Source organism: Asparagus officinalis, chromosome 8 (genome assembly GCF_001876935.1).
Source record: "Asparagus officinalis chromosome 8, Aspof.V1, whole genome shotgun sequence".
NCBI classification, from domain to species: Eukaryota; Viridiplantae; Streptophyta; class Magnoliopsida; order Asparagales; family Asparagaceae; genus Asparagus; species Asparagus officinalis.
Window position 1 is genome coordinate 11,683,392 of NC_033801.1, and position 24,266 is coordinate 11,707,657.

The 24,266-nt window shown below is 35.3% G+C and overlaps 2 protein-coding genes across 6 annotated transcripts; one reads left to right on the top strand and one right to left on the bottom strand.

Moving 5' to 3' along the window:
* LOC109822464 (protein SYS1 homolog) lies at positions 7,788 to 15,147 on the top strand. 5 transcript variants are annotated; one of them, XR_002242139.1, is made up of 5 exons: positions 7,788 to 8,362; positions 11,231 to 11,457; positions 13,870 to 14,079; positions 14,175 to 14,222; positions 14,358 to 15,147. XR_002242139.1 is itself a non-coding variant. In XM_020388663.1 (4 exons), the coding sequence occupies exons 2-4, from the start codon at positions 8,139 to 8,141 to the stop codon at positions 13,902 to 13,904; spliced, it is 486 nt and encodes a 161-aa protein (XP_020244252.1). In that variant the 5' UTR covers positions 7,788 to 8,044; positions 8,130 to 8,138; the 3' UTR covers positions 13,905 to 15,147. The 5 variants fall into 5 exon arrangements, 2 of the variants coding, with proteins under 2 accessions (XP_020244252.1, XP_020244253.1); XR_002242138.1 differs by having other exon boundaries at positions 13,870 to 14,222; XR_002242137.1 differs by having other exon boundaries at positions 14,175 to 15,147.
* Positions 21,525 to 22,959, bottom strand: LOC109820862. The gene is made up of 3 exons (XM_020387056.1): positions 22,438 to 22,959; positions 22,124 to 22,352; positions 21,525 to 22,039 (listed from the first exon to the last, which is right to left on the bottom strand). The coding sequence occupies exons 1-3, from the start codon at positions 22,957 to 22,959 to the stop codon at positions 21,525 to 21,527; spliced, it is 1,266 nt and encodes a 421-aa protein (XP_020242645.1).

Here is a 24,266-nt window from a genome sequence, read left to right on the forward strand (position 1 = left end):
ATCAGTAATTAATCACATGGGAAGTGGAATAGGTAGAGGCAAAGGCTGAGGAAACGGTTCATTTGAGGTGGGAGGTTAGAAAAGAGTAATTATTATTTAGCAATTAGTAATACTAAATACTAAAGTAAAAATAAATGGCCATTGGACTAATTATTAATTAGTGATTACTCTAGACAATAAAGTGGGGCAACAGTTTACCTCCCACTCAATTGGACCCAACAAGAGAACAAAAATGGACTTTGATGAATGTGAATAAAGGGACTTTGATGAATACTACTACACCATTGAATTTTTATAAATTATTTAAATGAGAATGTGAATAAAAGGACTTTGATGAATACTCATGCAATTGACGGGCATTTTTGAAAAGAATTTTAACATATATGATGTTATGTATGTATATATGGTCATGTACACATGTATGGATATGAAATTCTTGGAGAGGGTAATTATCACATATTTAATATTTATGTGTATTCATGTATGTATCTATGTACGTGGTGAGGGATAGCTTCGAAGAAATGTTTTAACATCCTACAAACTTTTATAATAAATGGTATAAGATTAGATAAGTTATGGAATCTTTAAGAGCCTAAGAAAGTAATATTAAATCATATTATTATGATGATGTGCAATTAATTTAATTTAATTTAAGACTAATTGAATGAGAGTTTGAGATAAATTTAATAAACAATATTTATGTGTATTCATGTATGTATCTATGTACGTGGTGAGGGATAGCTTCGAAGAAATGTTTTAACATGCTACAAACTTTTATAATAAATGGTATAAGATTAGATAAGTTATGGAATCTTTAAGAGCCTACGAAAGTAATATTAAATCATATTATTATTATGATGTGCAATTAATTTAATTTAATTTAAGACTAATTGAATGAGAGTTTGAGATAAATTTAATAAACAAAATAATTAAAGTTGGATTTATTAAATTTGAGAGGGGTAAAAAGGATAATTAAAAGTTTTAGCACCACAATCCTCTTTTATATGTAGTATAGATTTTGTTTGAACAATTAAAATTTTGTATTAATAAATAAAAAATTTCAATAAAATTTTGTGTAAAGAATAGTATGAAAAATAAATATTATTCATAATTTTTTATAAATTAATTCAAAATATATTTAAATTATATAACATTTAATCATTATTTGATATGATAATATATTATAATAGTATAATTGTTAAATAGGAGTATAATATTTAATTTAAGTAATATTATTAAAACAATTATGTTATTTATACTATTAACTATTTTATAGTAATTTAATGTCCTATTTATTGATAATTCTTAATAATAGTTTATTTTATTTTGTTATAACTTGGAAACCAAGTGGTTAAATATATAATGTATCTTTACACTAAGTATTTATACCATTCTTTTTTCTATTTCCTTTTTGCAACAAATGTCGGAGCATGACAAGTTGTAAATGGTCTTTCGCCTATAAATTTGAAGTTTTTTCTCTCATCACTTTTAAATTCATAAACTTTTTGAAAAGGGGGTTTTATCGAATCCTAAAATTTTACCTCCATTTATTTTTTTAAGCCCACCCACTTCTAAAATAGTAACTTCGTTCCCAGAATATTCCTCCAAATGTATATCTATATCTATATCTATATCTATCTATATATAAAAGAGGATTGCTTTGTCAAAACTTTTGATTCCCATTTTTGTCCATTTAAGTTTGATAATTCTCAAATATGACATTTGTTGTAATTAGTCATTCACTAATTATATATAACCTCCTATGAATTGCGCATTTCCTCGCTTTTTCAAAACTTTTTGTCACACTTTGATTTTTTAAATTATATTGTTTAATAGAAAAGTTAAAATTTATCCCTAATTTATCTTCACATAATATTTAAAATTTTAAAAATTTTAAAAATAATAAAAATTTATTAGTCTTATGTGTCTCGTGCCCTTGGGTTTCACCTTGTATAGAGGACTACATGTTACCTTTCATCTTTTAGCCTTTTAAAAGTATGATAATAATATGAAAAACAATTTATATTTATTATAATTGTAATAGTATTAATAGTTTAATGATTTTAATAGTATTTTATAAATTAATAAATTACCATTTAATTTAATAATTATACAATTTACTAAATTATTTATTAATACTGTAATAAACTAATTATTAAATTAAAATATAGTTACTAATAATATTATATAGTTATTCTATGTATAATATTATCATATTAAAAGATAAGAAATTATTAATATATTATAATTATTTTAATAAATTATAATAATTATCCAAACTGTAATAATTAATCATGCAGTTCCTTATACATAGTTTTATAATACAATTTATTTATTTAAACATAATTGTAATTACTCATAATTTATATTGCTATACAAGTCATTTTATTATTTTTCAAAGAAACAAAAAAAATTAAAAAAACATAGAACAAAACGATATACTCTAGTGCAAAGTGTTGGATATGTTGTTGGAGAAAAGATAATTTTGCCTTCATGAATAATCCTACATAGAATAGTATTATGAATAAAATTAAAACGTGCGTAACGGCTATACATTATGGGGAATGTTACTAAAATTTATGACGAATGTTATCGTATTAATTGTAGGAATCATAATGGCTTTCTCAACCCTATATATATACACACCCCTTATTCACTTTCGAAAAATATATAGAAATAATTCTCTCTTTTTCCTCTTCTCTCATTTGCATATTATTTTCGTTCATATGTTGGTGTTATTTTTGGGCAACCGTTCTTCGTTTGAGCTAAAGCTTTGTTCTCTCACCCGAGTACAGAGGTCAGCCATTTTTGGGGGTTTTTACCACTAGGGGAGAGATGATTATCTGCGCCAGAGTGATAGGCGAGTCCTCAATCTTTTAGGGTAGTGTTTACACGACTGCTCCCGATCAGGTCAGGCTTTTTTATTATTTTATTTCAGATTTATTTTAATACTATAATTTTATTTGATATTTTTTGCAACAATCTAGAAGATTGAGGAGTTTATAGCTATTGTTTTAAATCCGAAATTATTATTAAAAAAATTATTATTGTTTATCGAAGTTACTATTCACCCATTTTAATTTTTGTTAACTACGTTACTGTTAAAAAAGTTTTAGTTACTGTTCATTTAAAAAAAAAATCTGTTTACTGTTTACATAGAGCACTGTACATCAGAGAATTATTTTCCTTGTTCATAAAAATACAATTACTGTTCATTCTAGGAAAATACGGTTTCTGTAAATATTTTCTTGCTTTATTTTAATTGTTGTAATTAATTATAATTAATTAATTTTATTGTAGCAATTAAGTAGTCATGACAATTACTATAGCAAATTATCGTGCCATTTATAAATAGTAAAAGTGTAAGTACTGTTCACAGTTACTGATACTGTTTTATAGTTACTATTTACATGTTTTTTGTTAACAATCACTATTTACATATACTGTTAAGGAACTAGAAATCATTAAGTGAACTGGTTTAAGTTTCCTTAAATTAGTTGGCGTTTAAGGCAAGGTTTAGGGGTTGTGTAACGCGCTCCGTAAGAAACGAGATACTTAATTGATCTTTGATCTCCCTCTAGTACTATCCTTACCTGGCTAAACTACTCGGGTAAAACTTTGATCTTTTCACTTAAGGAGTTTTTGGTTAGGAGTTGATCTAGTTAAGTTTCTGGTCTAGTTGTATTGAAAAAAACCTTTTTATTTATAACTTTTGTTTTACAATCATATGCAATATTATTAATTTATTACAAATCATTTGATATGAATTTTCCGTATAAATATGGCTTATACGTCATATGCTTATGTGATTGTATTTATTTGATAATTGTTATAATTCCATATGAAATATTTTATATTCAAGAATGAATAAGAAGACCAGAATTATGAGAATAATTCATATGCATAAATTTAAATTTGGAAAGTCTTTTTTGTAGGTAACCAATTTAAATTTAGAATGTCTCTTTTGTAGGCAATCAATTTAAATTTGGAAGGTCTCCTTTGTAGGCAACAAATTTGCAACCTCTTATAATATGAGAATTTAAAATTTATGCATATGAAGTATGAAATATACTTTAAGATATGAAATCATATTATAAGGTTCTCTTGAATGCTTTGCATGTAACTATTAGTAATTTTATTCATGTATGTGCATATGCATGCATGTAAAGATATAACTGTAGTTTTTTTGTTCCACATTAGTTTGAAATGTTCAGATATTAAGGGCAAATTCTAACCCTATGCAGCTACATCTTCAGACATAGACTACGATCATTTATGATCATAGACCGTGATCTTTTATGCTAACATATTTTAATGTCCTATCATTTTAACAGTGACTAGAAAGATTAATTTTTATAGCTGTTTATTTGACTACATGTATAATTTTTTCTCTTGAGATTTTAGGAAATAATTAGAGTTGATATAAATATGCTCTGTCAACTAGTATGCCTAGTTACAGAAGATGTGATGAATCAATGTCCTGGAAAATTAAATCAAGAGGTATGTCTTATAACTTCTATTCATCATATAACTTCTATCCGTATGATGAATAAAAGTTATATTAAAATTAGTCCATCAAATAAATAAATTGCTATTAGGTTCCCTTATCCTTATAAGAAAAGTTTGATTTGAAAAATAACTTAAACAAGAAGGGGACCTAATGTCAAATAATATGAAGGACTAATTATAAAATAACTTGATAAATATATACAACGTCTGTTAGGAAAAGTTGTGATTCTAGACTTTGTAAAGTCTAAAAACAATCTTGCTGACCCATTAACAAATGGTCTATCTAGGAGTGTGGTTCTAGATTCATCGAGGGAGATGGGGTTAAGCTCATAGATGAGGTCACTGCCAGCGGTAACCCAACCCTTATTTGGAGACGTAGTCCCAATGTTGGTCCAATGTGGTAGAAACAAGCTGAACTAGTGACACTCGTGTGGAGCATCGACCTAGATATATTTATATATCATTATAGTAGCATGTGCTACTTCCCCTTCTCTATGATAACGATGCTCTTTATGATACAACTGATTAGCCTGAGCTTTACTCTTAATAAGTCCAACGCGTGTATTGCGAATGGTGTGATATCCAGCTGTAGTACCCTTGGTGGACTTACCTACGTGAGAGAAACTGTGATGGCCGCGGTTGGGGGGGGGGGGGGGGGATTGGGGGGGGGGGGGGGGGGGGGGATTGGGCTAACCCCTAGAAACTCTCATGAGTCGGTTTATTGTGAGCATGACCTTTAACGCTCAATCCGTTTTGCTCAATAAATGAAGACGTATTATGTGTGTTTTCGTCAATACCTGATTAAAGAGGTATAATTCAAGGCCTAGTCCATTATGTCCCTCAGGTGACGATAAACTCACTACTACATCTCCCAAATTCACGATACGAAAGGTTACCCAACCTATATTTATTTTGTGAATTATTATTTTTTATTGATTTTGAGTTTTTAGTCAATATTGTCTTTTGGGGGAGACTGTTAGATATTTTGTTTGAGAAAAGGCAATTTTGCCTTCATGAATAGTCCTACATGGAATAGTGTTATGAGTAAAATTAAAACACGCGTAACGGCTATACATTATAGGGAACGTTATAAAAATTTATGACGAACGTTACCGTATTAATTGTAGGAATTATAATGGCTTTCTCAACCCTATATATAAACACCCCTAATTCACTTTCGAAAAAAATAGAAACAATTCTCTCTTTTTCCTCTACTCTCATTTGCATATTATTTTCGTTCATATGTTGGTGTTATTTTTGGGCAACTGTTCTTCTTCTGAGCCGAAATTCTGTTCTCTTGCCCGAGTACAGAGGCCGGCCGCTTCCGGGGTTTTTACCGCTAGGGGAGAAATGAACATCTGCGTCTGGGCGATAGGCGGGTCCTTAATCTTCTAGAGCAGTGTTTACACGACTGCTCCTGATCAGGACAAACTTTCTTATTATTTTATTTCAGATTTATTTTACATGCTATAATTTTATTTGATATTTTTCCAACACAAAGCACATGCACTATATGTTAGGTCTCATGTTTATGAGCCTATTGTCTAATCTAGTTTTGATGATTGATAAACAATTCATTCCTAACATCGTTTATCGAGTGTTTGTATTTGATTCCTAATATCCTTTAAACTCTGAGTTGTTGTTCTTGTAACATGGCACATTGAAGAGAAGCGTGTCATCGACATCAAGTCTCCGTGCATCCTTGTCAGCGCCTCCTAGAGCAAACGTCTCAGGTGAGGAACAATTTAACTCATCGGCAACTCTTTGAACATCAGCTTTGAATTGAGACGATCTAATGTACTTGCTAATAAAATCTACACATTTCTCTACGGACCTCGTCGAAATTTCTGATGCTGTGGAGCTCGACGTGGAGCTTCTAGCTCACACGGTAGTTCTTCAGGCTCGCACACAAATCATCTCTTTTGCTTCCAAAGTAGTCTAATATGTTCCATGAGTAGCCTTCACCTAGCGCAGTACCAAGCTGAAGGCTTGATTGAATGCACAAAACAATATTAACAAGATTTCGCTTTTAACTACCATTTTTTCTGTTTTCTTCCCTCTACAGGGGTTTGAGAGAAAAAAGATGATCATTATGTGGGATTTAAATTGATCTCTAATTCTCTCCAAACAAAACCCTAACCAATAGCTCAGAAAATACCTCTTTTCTGTGTTCCAAATATCCCCAATTTTCTTCTCAATTCTCTCTTCCAATTGTTCCATATATATAGAAATCCTAAAATCATAAACATACTAGGAATTCTAAAACAAAAAATAAAACAGATTAGGAATCCTAATAACCTGTTACCAAAACATTTGGAATCATGTTACCAAAACAGATTAGAAATCTCAATAATCTGTTACCAAAACAAATTAGGAAACATATTAGGAACCTGCTATCCAACACAAAATGCACCCCATTTTTTATTTTTGTGCCCGCAAGGTCTTCTGGGGAGAAGTGAGAAACACAACACAAGTGATGGTCATTTTGGTCGTCGAGGGAGAAATTTTCAAGACCCTCTTGAGATTTGAGGGACTTGTGAGCAATCTTATATATTTGAGAAACTATTATGACATTATTAAAAATGTGGGGGACTAACATCTTAGGGCTTGTTTGGATTGAGGGGAATGGGGGTGAAGGGAAGTTAGGGGAACCATTCACCTCCATTCACCTTGTTTGGAAACACTTAGGAGATAAAGTTAATTCACCCTAGTTCCCCTTGGTTCACCCTCTAATAATATAAAATTTGTTACCCCCAAATTGGGGTGTAACCAAGGGGAAGGGAACTCCCTTCCATTCCCTCTAATAGTATAAATTGGGGTGTAACACTTAGGGGCTGTTTGGATGCCTTTAGGAAACTAGAGTATTTATGACACAAAATAGAAAGTGGTTATCCACCTCACCACTTTTCATTTGAGTGTTTACATTGTTTGGTTAGGAATCTTTGTGAATCCTAAAATAATAGTATTACATTGTTTGGATAGTATAATGTAAACTAGAGTATTTATGACACAAAATGAAAAGTGGTTATCCACCTCACCACTTTCTACAAGGTTTTGACTTTTTTATTATTTTTTTGGACACATTTATGACATTGTGTAAGCTTTCCAACAAAATCACTCATAATTTTGGTGATTTTGCTTTCAGTGACACCTCATCAAAAGGTGTAAGCTTTTCATGTAAAAGAGAATTTAAACAAATAATGTAAAGTGATGAAAGCTAACATTAGGACCCACTTTTTTACATTTTCCATCAACCAAACAGTCCCTACCTTCCCTTCACCCCTTACAAATCCAAACATGCCCTAAAAAAACCCGCATCCGTGCTGGACACAGCACGCAGCGAAAAAGCTTTTGCGATAGAAGCAGGAGGTTGTAGGAGGTTCTCGATTGGGCGAACCAATGAAAATCCCCTAAAAGTCCTTTTCCCTCTCCCCGATCCCGAAATCAAATTTCCCCTCTCAACTCGATTCGATTTCCGCCCTAATTTCAGATCTCCAGTTGTTGGCACCGAATCAAAAGATGCAATTAAGGCTTTGTAAGTTTGGATTCAACTCTTTAGAGTCATGTGATTCGAATTCGAGAGTGAGGTTTAGGGTTTCCAAATAATTTTGTTTTCTTAGAGAGGAATCATGTTCTATGGGGCGATAGTATGGGATCCATGGCTGATTGTATCGCAGATCGTTTGCCTTCAGTGTTTGTACTACCTCACTCTGGGATTTTTCATGACGATTCTCGTTGGAACTAGGGTTTCTAGGATGAGCTTGATGTATTTCTTCGATTTCTCAACTCTCACTGCTGCTACGGTCACGGGATGGTGCGCAATCGTTTCGTTTTTCCTCAGCTCGGCTGCTGGGTACTGATCATTTGACCCCTTTTTTTTATTTTGTTGTGAAATTTGGATTACATAGTAGCCTACTATTTATTGTTAGCTGTTCTTTGATATAACTTGGAGATATTTCAGAGGCTCCTTCTGTTCTTTTTAACTAGTTTATTGCGTAGCTGCTGATTACTCCAAATGACATATATTTAAGTAAATAGAGAATGATTTAAGTCGAGAAGGCACAATAAAGACTAGGTCTTGAGAAGCTTTTGGCAATTATCCCCCCACGATTATGAGCACGAGAAGCTCGTAGTCCGATAATCTTGTTATTCAGATTTGGTGCTGATATTACTTCTCTCCTTTTTCACCTAGCTACATCATTTCCTTGCAAGATGAATCAAACACCCGTGTTGAGGTTATGCAAGAGAATTGTCCATACAAAGTGGTGAAATGAGAATTTTCAGTACAGAGTTATATTGACAATTTCGCCTTATGGAGCTATATTGATCTCTATACCATGATATAAGCCAAGAAGATAAATTTTTGTCTTCGATCATCTAATATTAGTTACGTTCTTCTGTGTTGAATCAGGCAGCAATGATTAAAGGCATGGAATTTTAATACTAATAGTACTTATGTCCTTTTCACCTAGTTACATCATTTTCTTGCAAGACAAATTAACGCCCATTTGAGGGTATCCACTGATTGACCATAATTAAGGGGAAGAAATTACCATCTGTCAACCTTGTAAATTCAAATGTTGACATCTTTAATAAACTCAACAGTTCACTGGTTCTTTTAATTATACGCATAAACCAATTTTAAAGTTCTTAGTTAGACCGTGTTGAAAGTTAAAACCAGTACTCTGTAAACTTAGAGAAAGCGTTTTTTTTAATTGACATCAAACTAAAAGTGATGCCCTTTAAAGAAGATAACATAATTTTTTTTGTTGTTCCTTTCTGAGAATCCAAAGTTACGTGTTTGCCAGTGCACATTAGAATGTAGTCTGACATGCTATCTGTTCCTTATATGGGGAAATGTCTGAGAAGATGATAGTTTATTTAGAATCATTTGCCACTGTTAAGTGAAGCCCAATCTTGATCTTCCTAATTCTTTATTAGATCTCAAATTCTTGATTGTCAGCTTCAACCAGTGATAATATGGCTAGAAGTGTCACTCCCTGGTAATTTAGCTAGCATCACATACTTTGCTCGGCAGTCATATCATCGTAATGTTAATACTTCAAGTAACCTTTTAGCGTAGACATGCTACTGGTGTTATCAACTATCAACCTGTTTTGTCTACTTTACTATTAATTTTTCATGTGTGTCGGACATTTCTTCCCTCTTGATTAGAGTATTCCTTCTAGCCTTCTTGATTTCAGTGAAAAAAGATGCTAGTTAGGTTCTGGCCCTTTGCTTCATTTAAGCTCTTGGTGATCTTCTAGGGAATTTTGATTAGGGGACATGGGCGTTGTGTTGCTCAACGACGTGATAAAATTTTGACAACAAGATTTTATCAAATTAAAACAAGGATATGGTGTATGTAAACAACGCCGAAGTCAGGATAGAATATGCAAACACTACCAAATTAACTTCCTGATAGTTGATGTGTTAGCGTTAACTAATTGAGAATTTCTTTATATATAGGGTTATGTTCATTTTAATACCTCAAAGTTTCATTCATCTTTCAATTTAGTATCTTGAAGCATATATTCTGCCAAATTAGACCCTAGTGTTTCGCCTAATTTGCACGTGGTATCTTCTGTATGCGACCACTGGAGTTTCTATTAGAATTGGATTACATAACTATCACAAGATTGCTTTTGTTCATTTTTTAGCCTTATTTTAAAAGAATGCCCCTAGAATCCCCTTCTTCTTTTTTCTGTTTAAGACAAAACCCATGTATATCTTCTTCTCCATCTGATTTTTTCACCTAACTCAAACACAAAGAAATTTAAATCCGGTGCGATGACATTTCCACGTGAAGATGAGAAATATTTTTGACTCTCAAAATTTAGGGTTACAAAATGGTAGGAAATTGGGTAGTGTCAGGAAGAACAAAGTCAACATTAAGTAGATAGAGATGTCATTTCATGGTTCACTATAGAGAATATTAATTGTCTCTTAAAATGTTCTGGTTACCTTTTCTGCAAATTTAAACTTCATAAGAATAAAAAATGGGTGAAAGTTTGAGATATGAAAGTGAAAATAACCCTTAAATATCATGACTGCTGAAACCTAAATTATGCTAAATTGCTGATATGACTGCTTTTATGATACTGTGATGTGGGTCACATCAAGAAGAAACCTTTATAGGATATTTACCAGAGTCTCCTAAGATATTTATCATTTCTTCTTTTGTTCCAGTTTATTATTGGAAGGCTAATAGCTAATTCAACAGGGAAGTCAGCGGCTTCAAGGTTAATTTCATAACCAATCTGCTTGGTTCCCATATACTCTTACCATCTCATGTCATGAGGGGAATGACAATTATCTGAACATCTGCGTTGGAAATAAAGTTGTTTACCAAAAGATCTATAGCAATTAATAACTCTTCTGGGTTCATGACCATGCTTCTCTGAATAATTGTGGGGGCAGAACTGCAAATGTAAATTGGATTGAAACTATTTGTATGTTGTGTGTGGACATTATTTTAATTACTATAACTTTTTTTTTTGGGTTTAGGGATCCAAATTTTCCTCTCTTTATCTTTCTCCAACATTACCAATATATCATATGTTGTATGAGGAGCTAGTAAATCTGCATTATTGTCAACTTTTACTTGTTTGCTTGCCTTTCTTTCAAAAATAAACATTCCTCTATGTCTTAATTTTAGTTGATTTTAAAACTAGTATATCTGAGAACGCAACCATTGAATTCTCCTTATTTGCTTGAACAGGGCAGGTTACATGTTTTATTTGGTTGAGAGAGCCAAGAAGTGCTTAGACTTCTCAGCAACCCTCTACTTAGTCCATTTATTTTTGTGCATCATATATGGGGGGTGGCCATCTTCTATTACATGGTGGATTGTAAATTTTACTTGTCTGGCTTTGATGGCTTTACTTGGGGAAAGGTTGTGCATTAAACGTGAATTGCGAGAAATTCCTATTACACGACTTCGTCCAAGTAAGCATTTTCAGTTTTACTTGAGTCAATTATCTATGTCATTTATTTGATTTGAGTATCATACTTTTGCTAATGCTGTAGTTCATTTCATGTCCATTTACCTCTTTTTTTTTTGGAACGTTAGGGATTGCATGAATTCATTCACAAATTACCTCATTTTAGCTTTATAGACTGCAGTTTTGGAGAAAAGTATAATCAGGATTTTGGTTTCATGAATCCATCTGTTAAGACATATTTGAGATTCTGTTGGGAAGAGTAAGCAAAAACGAGCAGAAAAGAGTTTAATACATTATATTTGCAGTGGCTGGATAAATTTCTCTGAAGTAACTTGTTTACAGTCAGTGGGGCAGCCATGGATAGGCTTCAGGTAGTTTACTGCCTTATAGTGAGTTCTTATCATGTTTCTACTTTTATTGAATTTAAAGTACAATGAAGAGAAGGGAAAAAGAAATGAAAGAAGTAGATGGATATGAAGAGCACGAAGAAGAAGAGAGAGAAGAAGAGAGAGAGGAGATGAAAACCTCTAAAATTTGGGAGTGGCTGCCACTTTATAAAAAAATTTCTGACTAATTTAGTTAGCATTTTTACACCTTAATTATAGTGTCGATATAGTTGCTTGCCTTAGTTTTGCTATGGAGGATATCCAAGAGGAATCAGGGCACTTGAGCACTTAGCTCTTCTCTCCCGCATGTGGCTTCCCTCTCGCCGCATCTTACTCTGATGAATTACCTGGAAGAACTTCCTTGGTTGTCCCAGTACAAACTGTTTGGGATCAAAGGGCCTTTCAGTGTAGCCAATCAATAACATATTAGACATGTTCAATGGTGAATTTGAATTGGGGTAATCTATAAGGCTAAAGTTAATTACAGTTGGTAAGATACTGTACCTTCCCTTTTTGCATGATTTTCAAATTCAGATTAAGATAAGAGGTGAATGTGTACTTTCGAGGGAATTTATCTTTAGCGGTCTTTGTTTCCTAATGAATAAAAGTAATATGACTCAGGCTTGGACATGTAAAATAAAAGTGCAATCCTTCTTCAAATCGAATTGGTACATGTAATGGGAGCTGTTTGCTTAGGATATTCAAGAGATGTAGAGTTTGGGCTCTGAGGAACATAATCAAATTACAAGATTAGCTGAAACCCACTCTCTTTCTTTGAGTCTCTCTTTAGTCATCTTCAAGATAAGAAGTTAACTCGAACTTCGCTCGTCAAAGATTAGGTCCTGGGATCTTATCCTAGATCCGAACAAACAGGTGAGATAAGAGTTATCTAAAAGTGACTTGTGGCAGATTTCCTGCAGTCAAGTGACTAGTGTTATAGCTCTGGTGAGCTCTGGTGAATCCAATGCTTATTTCAGATCTGAACCAACAGGTGGGATTTATCGTTCAAAACTGAGTCGTGGGGTCCTCCCAAAAATTAAATAATACATAAATCAATAAAATTCAATGATTGGTCTCGTAGCTCAGTTGTTGAGAGACAAAGAGGAACCTGTGATCTATCAATAACCTTGGTTAGTCAACAACTCACATGACCGTCGTGTACAAATTTTTTTAAGTTCAACTTTTCATTTAACAAGCAACAGATGGGTACAAAACCTGTCTTAAACCATGTGAATTGATTTGCAAGAAACATTAAGCACAGTTTCTTAAAAATTGGATCGTATTGGTGGCAGTAAAATTTCTAGGTTTCCTCATCCGTTTCATCTCTTCTGAAAGATACTCTATACTGAATTAGGGAATCTTGTGCCTGCCAAGTTTAGTGTTGTAATGAAACTTCCAAATTTCCTTATTAGCTTCTTCTTTTTTAACATCCGATCTCACCTAATCTGTAGGTGCATCTATTCATAGCTATATCTTCTCATGGAAATGATAGTAGTTTTTAAGTGAGTTGTCAGGACTCGTGTCACCAGGTGATGATCCTATTGTCTCTGGTCTACTCTCTACGTTCGTTCTTTGAAATCTCCATACCTTTAAGCTGCATAAGCCTCTGTTTTAGCCCAATTTTATGATCTTTTAGACTTTTGACATAATTTATTTTTTCCCAAGCAATGCATATTGTGATTATGTTGAAGGCTTGAAGCTATTTAAGAGACTTGAAGTATGCCGAAGAACTTACATGAATTTTGTCTAGAACAGAGATGATGCTAGCCAGAAAGTTCTTTCTGTTACTTTTATTGAGTTTGTTGCTACCTCTTGTTTGGGTCATTATTCATCTGGGATTTGGCCCATGGATAGATACATACCACGAGGATTCAACTCGGAGAGAGAGCATATAATAAGCTCCTTTTCGTTTTCTAGAAAAATTACCATTTCAGTTCATTCTTTGCTTCCGGAAAAACAATATGTGTATCTTGCATTGTCTTCACCTTTTTTTCTCTTCTAATTATAACAACCTCGTGATCGATCTAAAGTTTATTTGCCTTGCAGATGTTTGATTCAAAATTAAAAAAACATAGATATATGCAAAGCTTTGCTTCATCGAAAAATATGCTTCTCCTTCGCGAGGAATGTTCATATGAACATTGATTTCTCATGCGATCATGAACTTTAGATGGCTGTGATGCTGATGTTGTCATCAGGGTACCAAGATATGCAGAAGCAGTTTAGACAGAAACAAAATTGTAAGGGGTTACCTTGCCTTTTGTGCAGCGAGGGATTCCAATTGTATGCTAAATTTTTTTTGGGTTACATCTTATTTTATTGGGAACTTCGGCAGGAATTCTTTGGGCTTGCTTCCATGGAAATATATACCAACCAATATTTGGTAAGCATCAAGTCATTTCCTTTTGTCTTCTATGTCATAAATGCACAAGGTACTGTTGCTTTTTCTATATGGATCTCTTCTGAAGCTTGGTAGATACAAGCATTTGAGACCATTAAAGCATTCTTTGTCGACCAGCTTTCACAATACAGGGCTGAGTCTACCAGATCTGGCAAGGATAAAATTGTGAGAAAGGGAATAAAAAACGTCTCTTGCTTAGGCCTAATGGTTTCTGCCGTGGCCTGCTGCTGTGGTTAGGGTCAAAGCCTATCAATTTATCAGTGTTTTGCCCTTATTATGATTTTTCTTATGCGGCCTTCTATACGATCAAGGCGGAATGGCTTCTGTAATGATAATGATGCATTCTGACATGCATCAAGGCCTACTAACATGGAAGATCAACCCCATAACGATTTATCATCTTTGGGACATGGATTCTCACATAAATCGACTAGCGTACGGATATGATGTTTTCTCAGTGGTCTGCAGCATCTAGACGTGCATTTAGGCCTAATGATGTGGACGATTTACGTCAATTTTCATGCTTAGGCTTGATGGTCTCTCTTTTGATCTGCCGGTGTAGCAAAGTCCTAGTCTTTTACGATAATGCTCTTCTGCATGTAGGCATGCATTTGATTCGACTTAGTTGAAGGCACAACGTAGCTGCTAGTATTTCAAAATCTGTTTCCGAGGGAAAGCTGTTATCCTTATGAAGCAAATGATCTGTTGTTTGGTTCATTGTGACAGAGAAATAGCGAACCGAAAAGTTACGACTCCTTACTTTCTCAGTTGTTTATCATTCCTCAACTGCTTTGGTTGGTGCTACAGTTAATTTTGACTATGGATCTCAACTAATATTGTTGCGACTTCCAGCTGTAACAACCAAACATTTTATATGGCATTCCGTGCTAAAGTTTTCTTTCTTTCATTTCCCCTTTACCTTTTAGATAATGACTTTTTGCACTTAAAGAGCAAACATCTCTTTGAGTTAAATAAGATGATTTAATTACTATTCCTCAGTGAGAACACTATCCAAATACGCAAATATAATTTACATGCAACTACATCAAATGCGTCAATTACACAGCCAACAGCATCATAACATGTTTACACCTAAAATAACTTAAAGACTTAGAGCATCTCCAACAGCTTCCCTATCTTCTTGAAATACTCAATTTTGGGGAATATAGAGGTTTTTTTTGGTCCAATAGATTCCCCATCCCATTCCCCAAAATAGGGAAGGAGGAGAAAAAATAGTGAGCCTTCCCCAAATCTGCAGCATTCTCCAAATTTTTGGAGAGAGCTTTATTATTGTAATAAATACGATTTTTTTAAAATAGGGAAGCTGTTGGAGTTGGAGCAAAAATAATTTGGAGAATATGACTTTTGTTTCTTCATTTTGGAGAAAAGTTGGAGCAAAAATAATTTGGAGAATATGACTTTTGTTTCTTCATTTTGGAGAAAATTTTGGGGAAGCTGTTGGAGATATTTGGAGAATATGACTTTTGTTTCTTCATTTTGGAGAAAATTTTGGGGAAGCTGTTGGAGATGCTCTTAGAAGTGGCTAGCTAAAGTGAAGTCCCGAAAATTATCCCACCTACCCTAAAATCATATAATTTATTCAGCTATCTAAAAGATGCAAAGCTGGCTACAAGCGCAGAAGCTCATGCTTTCATTGAGAAGGTGTCACTGTATTGATGTTTACTTGTACAGATGTAGCCTTCACCTAATGCATCTCCCTCGATAGCACCTGGAAACTTTGTAGACACAACTCATTAGGCTCTTTGGGCCTATGTCAAAATTTAGGATCCTTGGTCCTGTTTTCAATGATGGCATTTTTCATGCTCATTTCTTTTCTGAACTGTTACAGTTGCGCAAATCCTGTAGGTACCCTGCTGGGGAATTCCCGAGTTCGGATCCCCGGAAGTGTTTTTGGCATGGGTTTCTTTGTTCTCATACCCACCATTTTGGTCTATGTATCTGGTTTTTAAGAAAGCGTATCTCAAATATCTGAATACATAACTACAATTTTCGTACGATAACTAAAATTTTCGTACGGTGCATTCTCACATAATGCGGTTTCTTAGACCATATAATCATCAAATCTTGCACGCTTATTGTTTTAAATCTTCTTTTCACTTGGTAATTTTCCAGAGATGTCAATTTCAGATATTTTTGGACTACTGAGTTCGGATACGCATCACTATGCCAATATTTACGGTCTCATGCTGACGCTTAAAGTGATGTGTAATGCGTGGAGATGTGATCAGACTTCTCATCTGGTGAAGTTATTAAATTTATAGACTACAATCTTTACTTGAAATCTTCCATTGACTACAAATGAACCGTCATCGATCCCAATTTTGACCGAGTGTTAACTTGTATCAAAAAGAACTTGAACTCAGGTACAAGACACACATCCTACGAGGCATGCACATAATATATGATTATTATTGGATTTTTTTTTTCTATCTTCATGTAGCCTGTAGCCTTCTGACTCAAAAATTTCTTTTCAAGTTGAGGTTTCTTCACGCCGGTGTCAAGTTTCTCTTGGAAAAATCTCGCGTACGAGTTTTAGCTATTGTTATGCAGTATGAGAGTATCTCGCTGACAACACTTTGGAAGTATTTGAATGTTGATTCATACATCCCAAATTTTTGTTTAGTCTCTTGTGTGGTTTAAGAAATTTTGGATATATTTTCATTCAAATTTCATAATCTTGAACTTTAAGGCAAATCCACTTCGATTAAAAAAAAGACTAAATAATTGAATTATTACAACTGCGATGACTTCAAAAAAAAAAAAAACAATATTTTCCACATGAACACCTCGATGACTTGTAAAACTACAGCCATGTCGGCAACCAAAATCCTGGGTCCCGCCAGAAACCCACAAACCAGCGTTCTCACTGAAGTTGAATCTAAATCTGTTTTGTCTTAATTTCCTCATGAAAAAAAACGAAGCTTTTTTTTAGCACGCATGTTAAAAACGAAGGCAAGCACAATAATCAATTAGTTGTCTCTGTGGAATCCAACGCCTAACCTAGGGATTTGTTAGGATATGATCACATAAAATTTTGTATGTTTAACCAAGGGAGGTATATTTGAGAGTTGAAAAGCAACTCAACTTGGCAACATTGAGGACTAAAAAGCTTATAAAACTATTATTTTTTAACCAAAGGGAGATCCAATCATCCAATGTTGTTCTTTCTCTTACTCTTGTGACACATGGTGCCTTTGTGTTCCATAGCTCTTTTGTCGTAATATCATCATGATAGGAATTGTTCTAAAGAGTTGAGAACCAACTTGATATTGGTCATATTGAGGTTCCATTACATTTTTTGTGTGTTTAACTAAGGGAGGTGTATTTTCGAGTTGAGAACCCACTCAATCTTGGTAATATTGATGTCTCAAAAGCTTGTTAAATTATGAAGGAAATATTGTATTGTCCAATTATGCTCCTTTCTCTTACTATTGTAACACATGGTTCCTTTTAACTTTAGAATTCTATTGGTCTTTTGTCATAGCATGGTAAGAAGAATTGTTCTAAGTAATCATGTAGGGTTGAGAACCAACTCAGTATTGGCAATATCAAGGTTCAAATGTTGTAAAACAAATTAACTTTTTGCTTACTTTTCTTATTTTCTTTAAGCAAAGAGAGATGCAATTCTCCAATAACGTGGGTGCTCTCCCAACCCCTTTTCTTGTTTTTGACACGTGTTGCCTTTCCTTTTCTTGCTATCTTGTTAGGGCCTGTTCGGTTATTTTCCGAAAAAGAAAAGAAAACTGAAATATGAAATCAAAACCATTTCAAAGCATTTCACAGACGTTTCTCAGATTTGATTTCTTATGTTCGTTTGACATGGAAATCTTTGGTTTGAAATCACATTTCACATTTCACCTGTTCGGTACAGCAAACCAGAATGAAGAAATGGAGTTTTTGCAACGGTAATATCTCCGAAAAACCAGCCAACGGTAATATTTTTGCAACGGTCACAAAAACAACTAGCCGTGGCCTGATGCAATGACCAGCAGCAGGCCTTAAAAGCCAACGGGCAAAATTTCTCCCCTACCACCCTGCACTTATATATAGCTGGGATGTGAGGCATAAGTAATAGCAACTCCACTATCCTGTTCATAATTTCACTGAGATAAGAAGCATAAACAGGCAGGGAAAATACCGGAATCCAGAGGCCTTGGATTCAGCTGCGACATGGAAACAAGTCAAGTCTCCAAGGAGTTAGCTGAAGTTGTAACTTGCTACTGTCAAATACCTACGCCAATCAAGCTTTGCAAAACAGGATTACACAAGGGGAAATACTTTTGGGGGTGCGGCTACTATCCAAATAGGCGCTGCCAGTTTTTTAGGTGGGCAGAGGAGCATAATGATAAGAAGCAGTGCAAGGTAAATTGTGAAATCAACTCTGCGCAATCAGTACCCCAAAATAAAGATGTTGAAACAAAGCTCTTGCGAAGAGAGTTGAAGCTTGCAAACCAACAAGTTGATTACTTGAAGAAATGTATTCTTGTTTTAGGAATATTTAGTATTTTCCTTGTTGTCATAAACATTGTAATCTGCTCTATGAAAATGTAATGCAAGAAATCTCCAATTTAATGTATTGCATAAAACAGAGATGACAGCATTGAGTGGAAGTATAACACAGTTTTGAGTTTCAAAGTGGGACTAATCCATTGCATCATAGTCAACGCGGAAAAAACATTGGCAATTATGACAAGTTGTGCTCAGATATATGTCTACAATACATTGATCCCACACCAGCAAAGTGGTGCATCACAATGATGGCTGCATTCTTTCCAATTTACTCCTCATCAAAACAGGTAAATGTTGGGAATGCCTCGCCACTACATTGCATGTACTATATACTGGTGAGGAATATCAGCTACAAGACAATCATCACAGCACAATTAAATCATGCAATTGCAAACTGCCCACCCAACAGTGCTCAGGATATTCATGAACAAACAGTTATGCAAGAACCACGTCTCAAAAACAAGGTAAGGCTGCAGTCAATGTAAAATGCCTGCATATCACAATATCATGCCTCGCCTTTACCTTGTTAAGATACGTGTGATTGCATATATGATTTGCATGATCTCATCACAGCACAAGTGCAATTAAAATGCAAATTGAGAATACTTGCCATACCAGATTGTGTTTGCACTGAACGGGGCACTTTACCAAAACCCTCGTACACCTGAAACATAAGTGAAAAAAGCAACGTCACTTGAAACCAATAATGGAGAAAAATACAACGCCAGTGTCATCATAATCACCATACATACGGTTGCATCCTAAATCACAAACGTAGCTACAAAACAACGTAGCCTAATAATTAACAGGCATACCCAGTTCGTACAAAATAACAACTGGATAGTTAGGCAAAAAGTTGCAAAATACATATTTCCCCCCCATCTCCATAATGACCCTGTATGCAACAATAGGTAAAGAAATGAGAGATGATTATTTGTAATAAATTGCACGACCGTATAAGCAGCATATCAAATTACGTACCTGAAATGGCAAACTAGCTCCCCCCCTCTTGCATTTTCCTGAAATTTTCTAACAAAGCTCTCTGACCGAAGTCAGTCTTACCTATAAAATGTCTGGCCTTGGATTCATCCTCAAAAATGTGATCATAAAAAAGCTCCAGGAATTCTATTGAGTATGTATCCTTGTGCTTGAAGATGGCTTTGGACAATTTCTCTGTCCAGTGGAGATTAATAAGATTCATAGAACTTGAAAAATGTTTAACTTCGTCAACCATTTGCTGCATTATCTCTTTCTCGTTTAGACCCTTCCTCCCCCTCGCTTTAGCCGAAGTGATTCTCCTCTGTTTGTCCTTATTGCTTGACCAGACATTGTTGTTTTCAGATTGAGTTTCTTCATCTACTAGGTTGACTGACCGAGGTGACTTTTGGGTCAAAGGAATGCTAACATCCTCGTCGTCATCACCTGCAAGGTTAATCGGATCCTGACCTCCAAATTTCTCCATTGCAGCCTTAGCGAAGTTACCTCTCGCTTGATCATCCCCACAAATGATAGCTAGGTTCTCATAGTGCTTCAGAGGCTTATTAATGTACTCTTTAAGCTTGCTCTTATTTTTATCCTGCTCGCATAAATACACATCATTTTACCAATGTGCATGAGAAAGAATCCAACAAAATTGGAGCGGGTTTGAAAGCATATACCTCATTCCACGCATCAAAACTCTCTGGATCCAACATTATCGTTTGAGTATCTTCATCCCAACCTGCACCACTAATGTTACGAGCCGCCTGCATGTCTTGAAACCAAGAACGAATTGTTTTCATATGATTTACAACACTTTTCGTTTGAAAGGAAGTACCAAACTCCTTGTTCACTTCAGCAGCTGCCATAGCAAATGCATGTTGCTTAAAGTTTTTGTCTGGCTTAAGACCAGACTTGGCCAATTTTGCGAGGAAGGGTATAAGCACGTCATCATGTGCAGAGGTCCACCATCTGGTTGGGCCAACCGTTGTAGCTTCGACCTCAACTGTGTTTCTTCTTTTCTTATGGGAAAGGGCTTTGCCTTTGCCCTTTCTTGGTGTACAAGCAGAAGTTGCTACTGCTTCATCCCTGTCACTTCTTTTGTTGTTACCTGAGCCAGAATTAGTCCCTGTAATACTAACTGGGGAAGGAATTTGGCCGGATGAATTCGAGGCTTGACAATTTTGGGGCAAAGGTGGTGGACTATTGAGCATGTGCATGTAAGATGAAACGGGATGATGCATGGCGAAAAAGTTACCATCGTAGCTTGGCATATTTGGAAAACCTGACTGGAACATGGAATTGACACTGTGGGGAAAGGGTAGGCTTGCGGGGAAAGCATGAGATGATGGTGGGGCCATTGAATTTGTGAAGTGAGTGGAAGTCACATCTTTGCCTAAATTCATCTGTTCGGATCTTGATTTATCCCCCATTGCCTATATTTAAACCAATTCAGTCATGATAAAGTGAAAACTGGATCAGTTAACAACATAGGAATATTACTAAAGCAAATGAGTAAAAGATGACAATACACGCATGTATTTTAAGAAAGCTCAGATATAATATATTACCCATTACATTTCAGAGCACAAATGGCATAGCAAGCAATTAATAAGTCTAATAATGCATACATAAAACTGCAACAGAAACTAAATCACGCTGAATAAAAGGACAACGTCGTACAGCAGTATTATAGACTCACAGATATCTAAGTAATACGTTACACAATCACCTATCTTAAAATAATTGTCATAATCTCAGGACTACCATAGCAAATCACAATGCAGACTCGTGAGTGTCACCATGCCGATATTTCATACAATAATCAATCCACATGTCCATTGCGATTTGATCTCTAAGAGACCTCCACTCATCCTTTGAGGTGTTTTGTTCCCTGACTGTTTGGGGTTGGGTGAAATTCACAACGTTGGTTTCTTCAGTAATTTCCTCCGCGGCGTCCTCCTCTTCAATGTCATTGGTCTCATTGAGTAATTCATCCTCTGGATCAACTGTTGCAATGTAGTTATGGAGAACCGTGCATGCCAGTACAATGTCTACTTGTGTGGGGAAAGGGTAGTGCGGTTTTGCGGTGAGAATCTTGAAACGATTCTTCAATATACCAAAGGTAGCTTCAATCTTTGACCTCAAAGATGAATGTCTCAGATTGAATAGCTCCCTCCTATTTTGAGGTGTTCTTCCCGCAAACTCCTTTAGATGATAACGCACACCACGATATGGGGATATGAAACCTGGCTGGGTTGTGTAGCCCGCATCACACAAGTAATATTTTCCTACATATTTAACAGGATTTTAATATGATTGTTATAATGTAATTTTTAAGGAGGAATATCAATTTGAGATAACCAGAAGTTTACCAGTGTACACCCGTAAGCCATATGGTTGTGGTCTAGACAGAGCATCTTGAAGGATTCTATAGTCGTTAGCCGACCCCTCCCACCCAGCTAAAACGTAAGTGAACAGTTTGTTTGGGGTACAAGCCGCGAGAACATTTTGTGTGACACCTTTGCGCCCTCTGAAACGCGAAACAAGTGCAGCTGGTAGCATAGCATCCACATGCGTCCCATCTATCATACCTATGCAATCCTATGGAGTACAACTAACTATGTTAATGTATTTTAAGATTTCGGCGGATAATTATTTAGGAAAAATGGTTGAGTGGATGATATACCTTGAAAAATGGATAAAATGACGGGTTGCTTAGGATCTCTTGAGGTACTTCATTCGGGGCTTGTTTCATAAATCTGCCTTGTATGCGCGAAATAGCTTCCAATACTCTATTGAAGTACTTACTGACTGTATCTCCTGATCTTATGAATTGGGTTCTCATCATACGATTTTTGGATTTATGTCCCAAAATATTCAAAGATATGGCGAGTTGCTCCTCAACTGTTATATGCCTTGAGTCCTTTAAGAGTTGTTGTTTCCTCATTAACGTAGCTAGTTTCATAAATGCACCCTGTCGCATTCTAACAAAGTTTTGACAGCTATCACTATAACCTTCAAATATACGACTCATCAATTCAGACCTAGCCTTTTCCCTGCGCATTTTCTCAGCACTTGGTCCAGACCGTAGTGATCTACGGCGGCATTTAATTCTCGTCAAAAAGGTGAAAATTATTACCATGACTGAGAATGTAGCCCCAACACACATTCTTTTAACACCCTCTTCATCATCATAATCACCATCCATCTACAATATTTAGCTATCAGTTAATATATGTTATTAAAATTCAGAACACACTTTTTAGTTACTCAATTCAGTGTGACATCAAACAAATGTAGGTTACTGTTATTTTTCCTAATGGACTAACCAACCCACAAAAATCAAGACTAATTGTTAGGATATAAGACCAGTAAGCTGGCAGTTATAGTGCATCACAATATGCGTAGCAAGCTGATCATGAAATTTGGGATGAATTAAGAGGATACACTCATAGATCGTGGTGCATGTTACTCAATTTAATCAAAATATGCTCTTTGATTGAGGAATACCTTAAGGACAAAGTAGAGCGAGCCTCAAGCAAGTCGTAGTTGATGGAATCTCCGTTCAAGCACTACAGCTGCCAGGCCGGGCTCAGATCCGACGCTGAATTCGGAGGGGAAGAAGATAAGAAGCAGAAAGAACCGATAAACCCACCGTCGCCGCTAGATCTGGCGACGATAACACAGTCAGCCCTAGAACGGTCGTTCAGGGCCGCGATTTCCAGTTTTCTCAGAGTGAGGAAGATGAAATTAGAGCCGGAGCATAGGAGCCGGCATGAGGCGAAGCAATGGGGAAGAAGAAAGAACCGAAGAGTCGGTGACCATAACCCTAATCTTCTTTCCCCCCGCCTAGGAAATCGCAAGCAGAATATTAAATGGTTTTCGACGGAGTTTTCTGGGTGTTTTCAGGCCCAAAACCGATGAAAACGCCAACTCCCAAAGTCCGACGTGGAACCATATTTCAGACCCCTATTTCCCTAAATTTGTTTGCCAAACGAACACCTGACTTGGAAACCACTTGAAAACCGAATCCTATGTGGCCTGATCTTTTGTTTTCAAATCCCAGTTTTCCATCCGTTTTTGAGGCAAACGAACAGGCCCTTAAAGTATAATTATTCATATTATTCTAAGCAGGGGCGGATCCAAGTGGTGCCCAGGGTGGGCAACTGCACCCTTGGGGATCTTACTTTTGTAGATCATGTTGAGAATTTTCTGGAAACATATTATAATAGTAATTCCGATAACATAGTCAAAAGTTATGAGCTGTGCAAGTTTCAACATCTGTGCATGTTTCCAGCCTGCTGCTAATCATTTTGATATTGTCTTGTTAAAACATTCATATCACAAGTTATACATCTCCGAATTGAGTTATGTTTATTTCTGTAAATAGATACTTGTAGTCCGTCCTCCAAGAAAATTTTTCTGGACCCACCACTGATTTTAAGTAACCATATAGAGCTCCGATTTAATCCAAGTTAACTAATTGACCCAAATTGAGATCAGAAAAATGGTCAA

Coding starts and splice junctions, on each gene's coding strand:
- LOC109820862 (XM_020387056.1), bottom strand. CDS start 22,959: ATGGATGGTGATTATGATGATGAAGAGGGTGTTAAAAGAATGTGTGTT. Junction 22,353..22,437: donor CATTTTATCCATTTTTCAAG/GTATATCATCCA, acceptor TGTACTCCATAG/GATTGCATAGGTATGATAGA. Junction 22,040..22,123: donor TGGCTTACGGGTGTACACTG/GTAAACTTCTGG, acceptor TTAAATATGTAG/GAAAATATTACTTGTGTGAT.
- LOC109822464 (XM_020388663.1), top strand. CDS start 8,139: ATGTTCTATGGGGCGATAGTATGGGATCCATGGCTGATTGTATCGCAG. Junction 8,363..11,230: donor TTCCTCAGCTCGGCTGCTGG/GTACTGATCATT, acceptor TTGCTTGAACAG/GGCAGGTTACATGTTTTATT. Junction 11,458..13,869: donor TATTACACGACTTCGTCCAA/GTAAGCATTTTC, acceptor ATCGATCTAAAG/TTTATTTGCCTTGCAGATGT.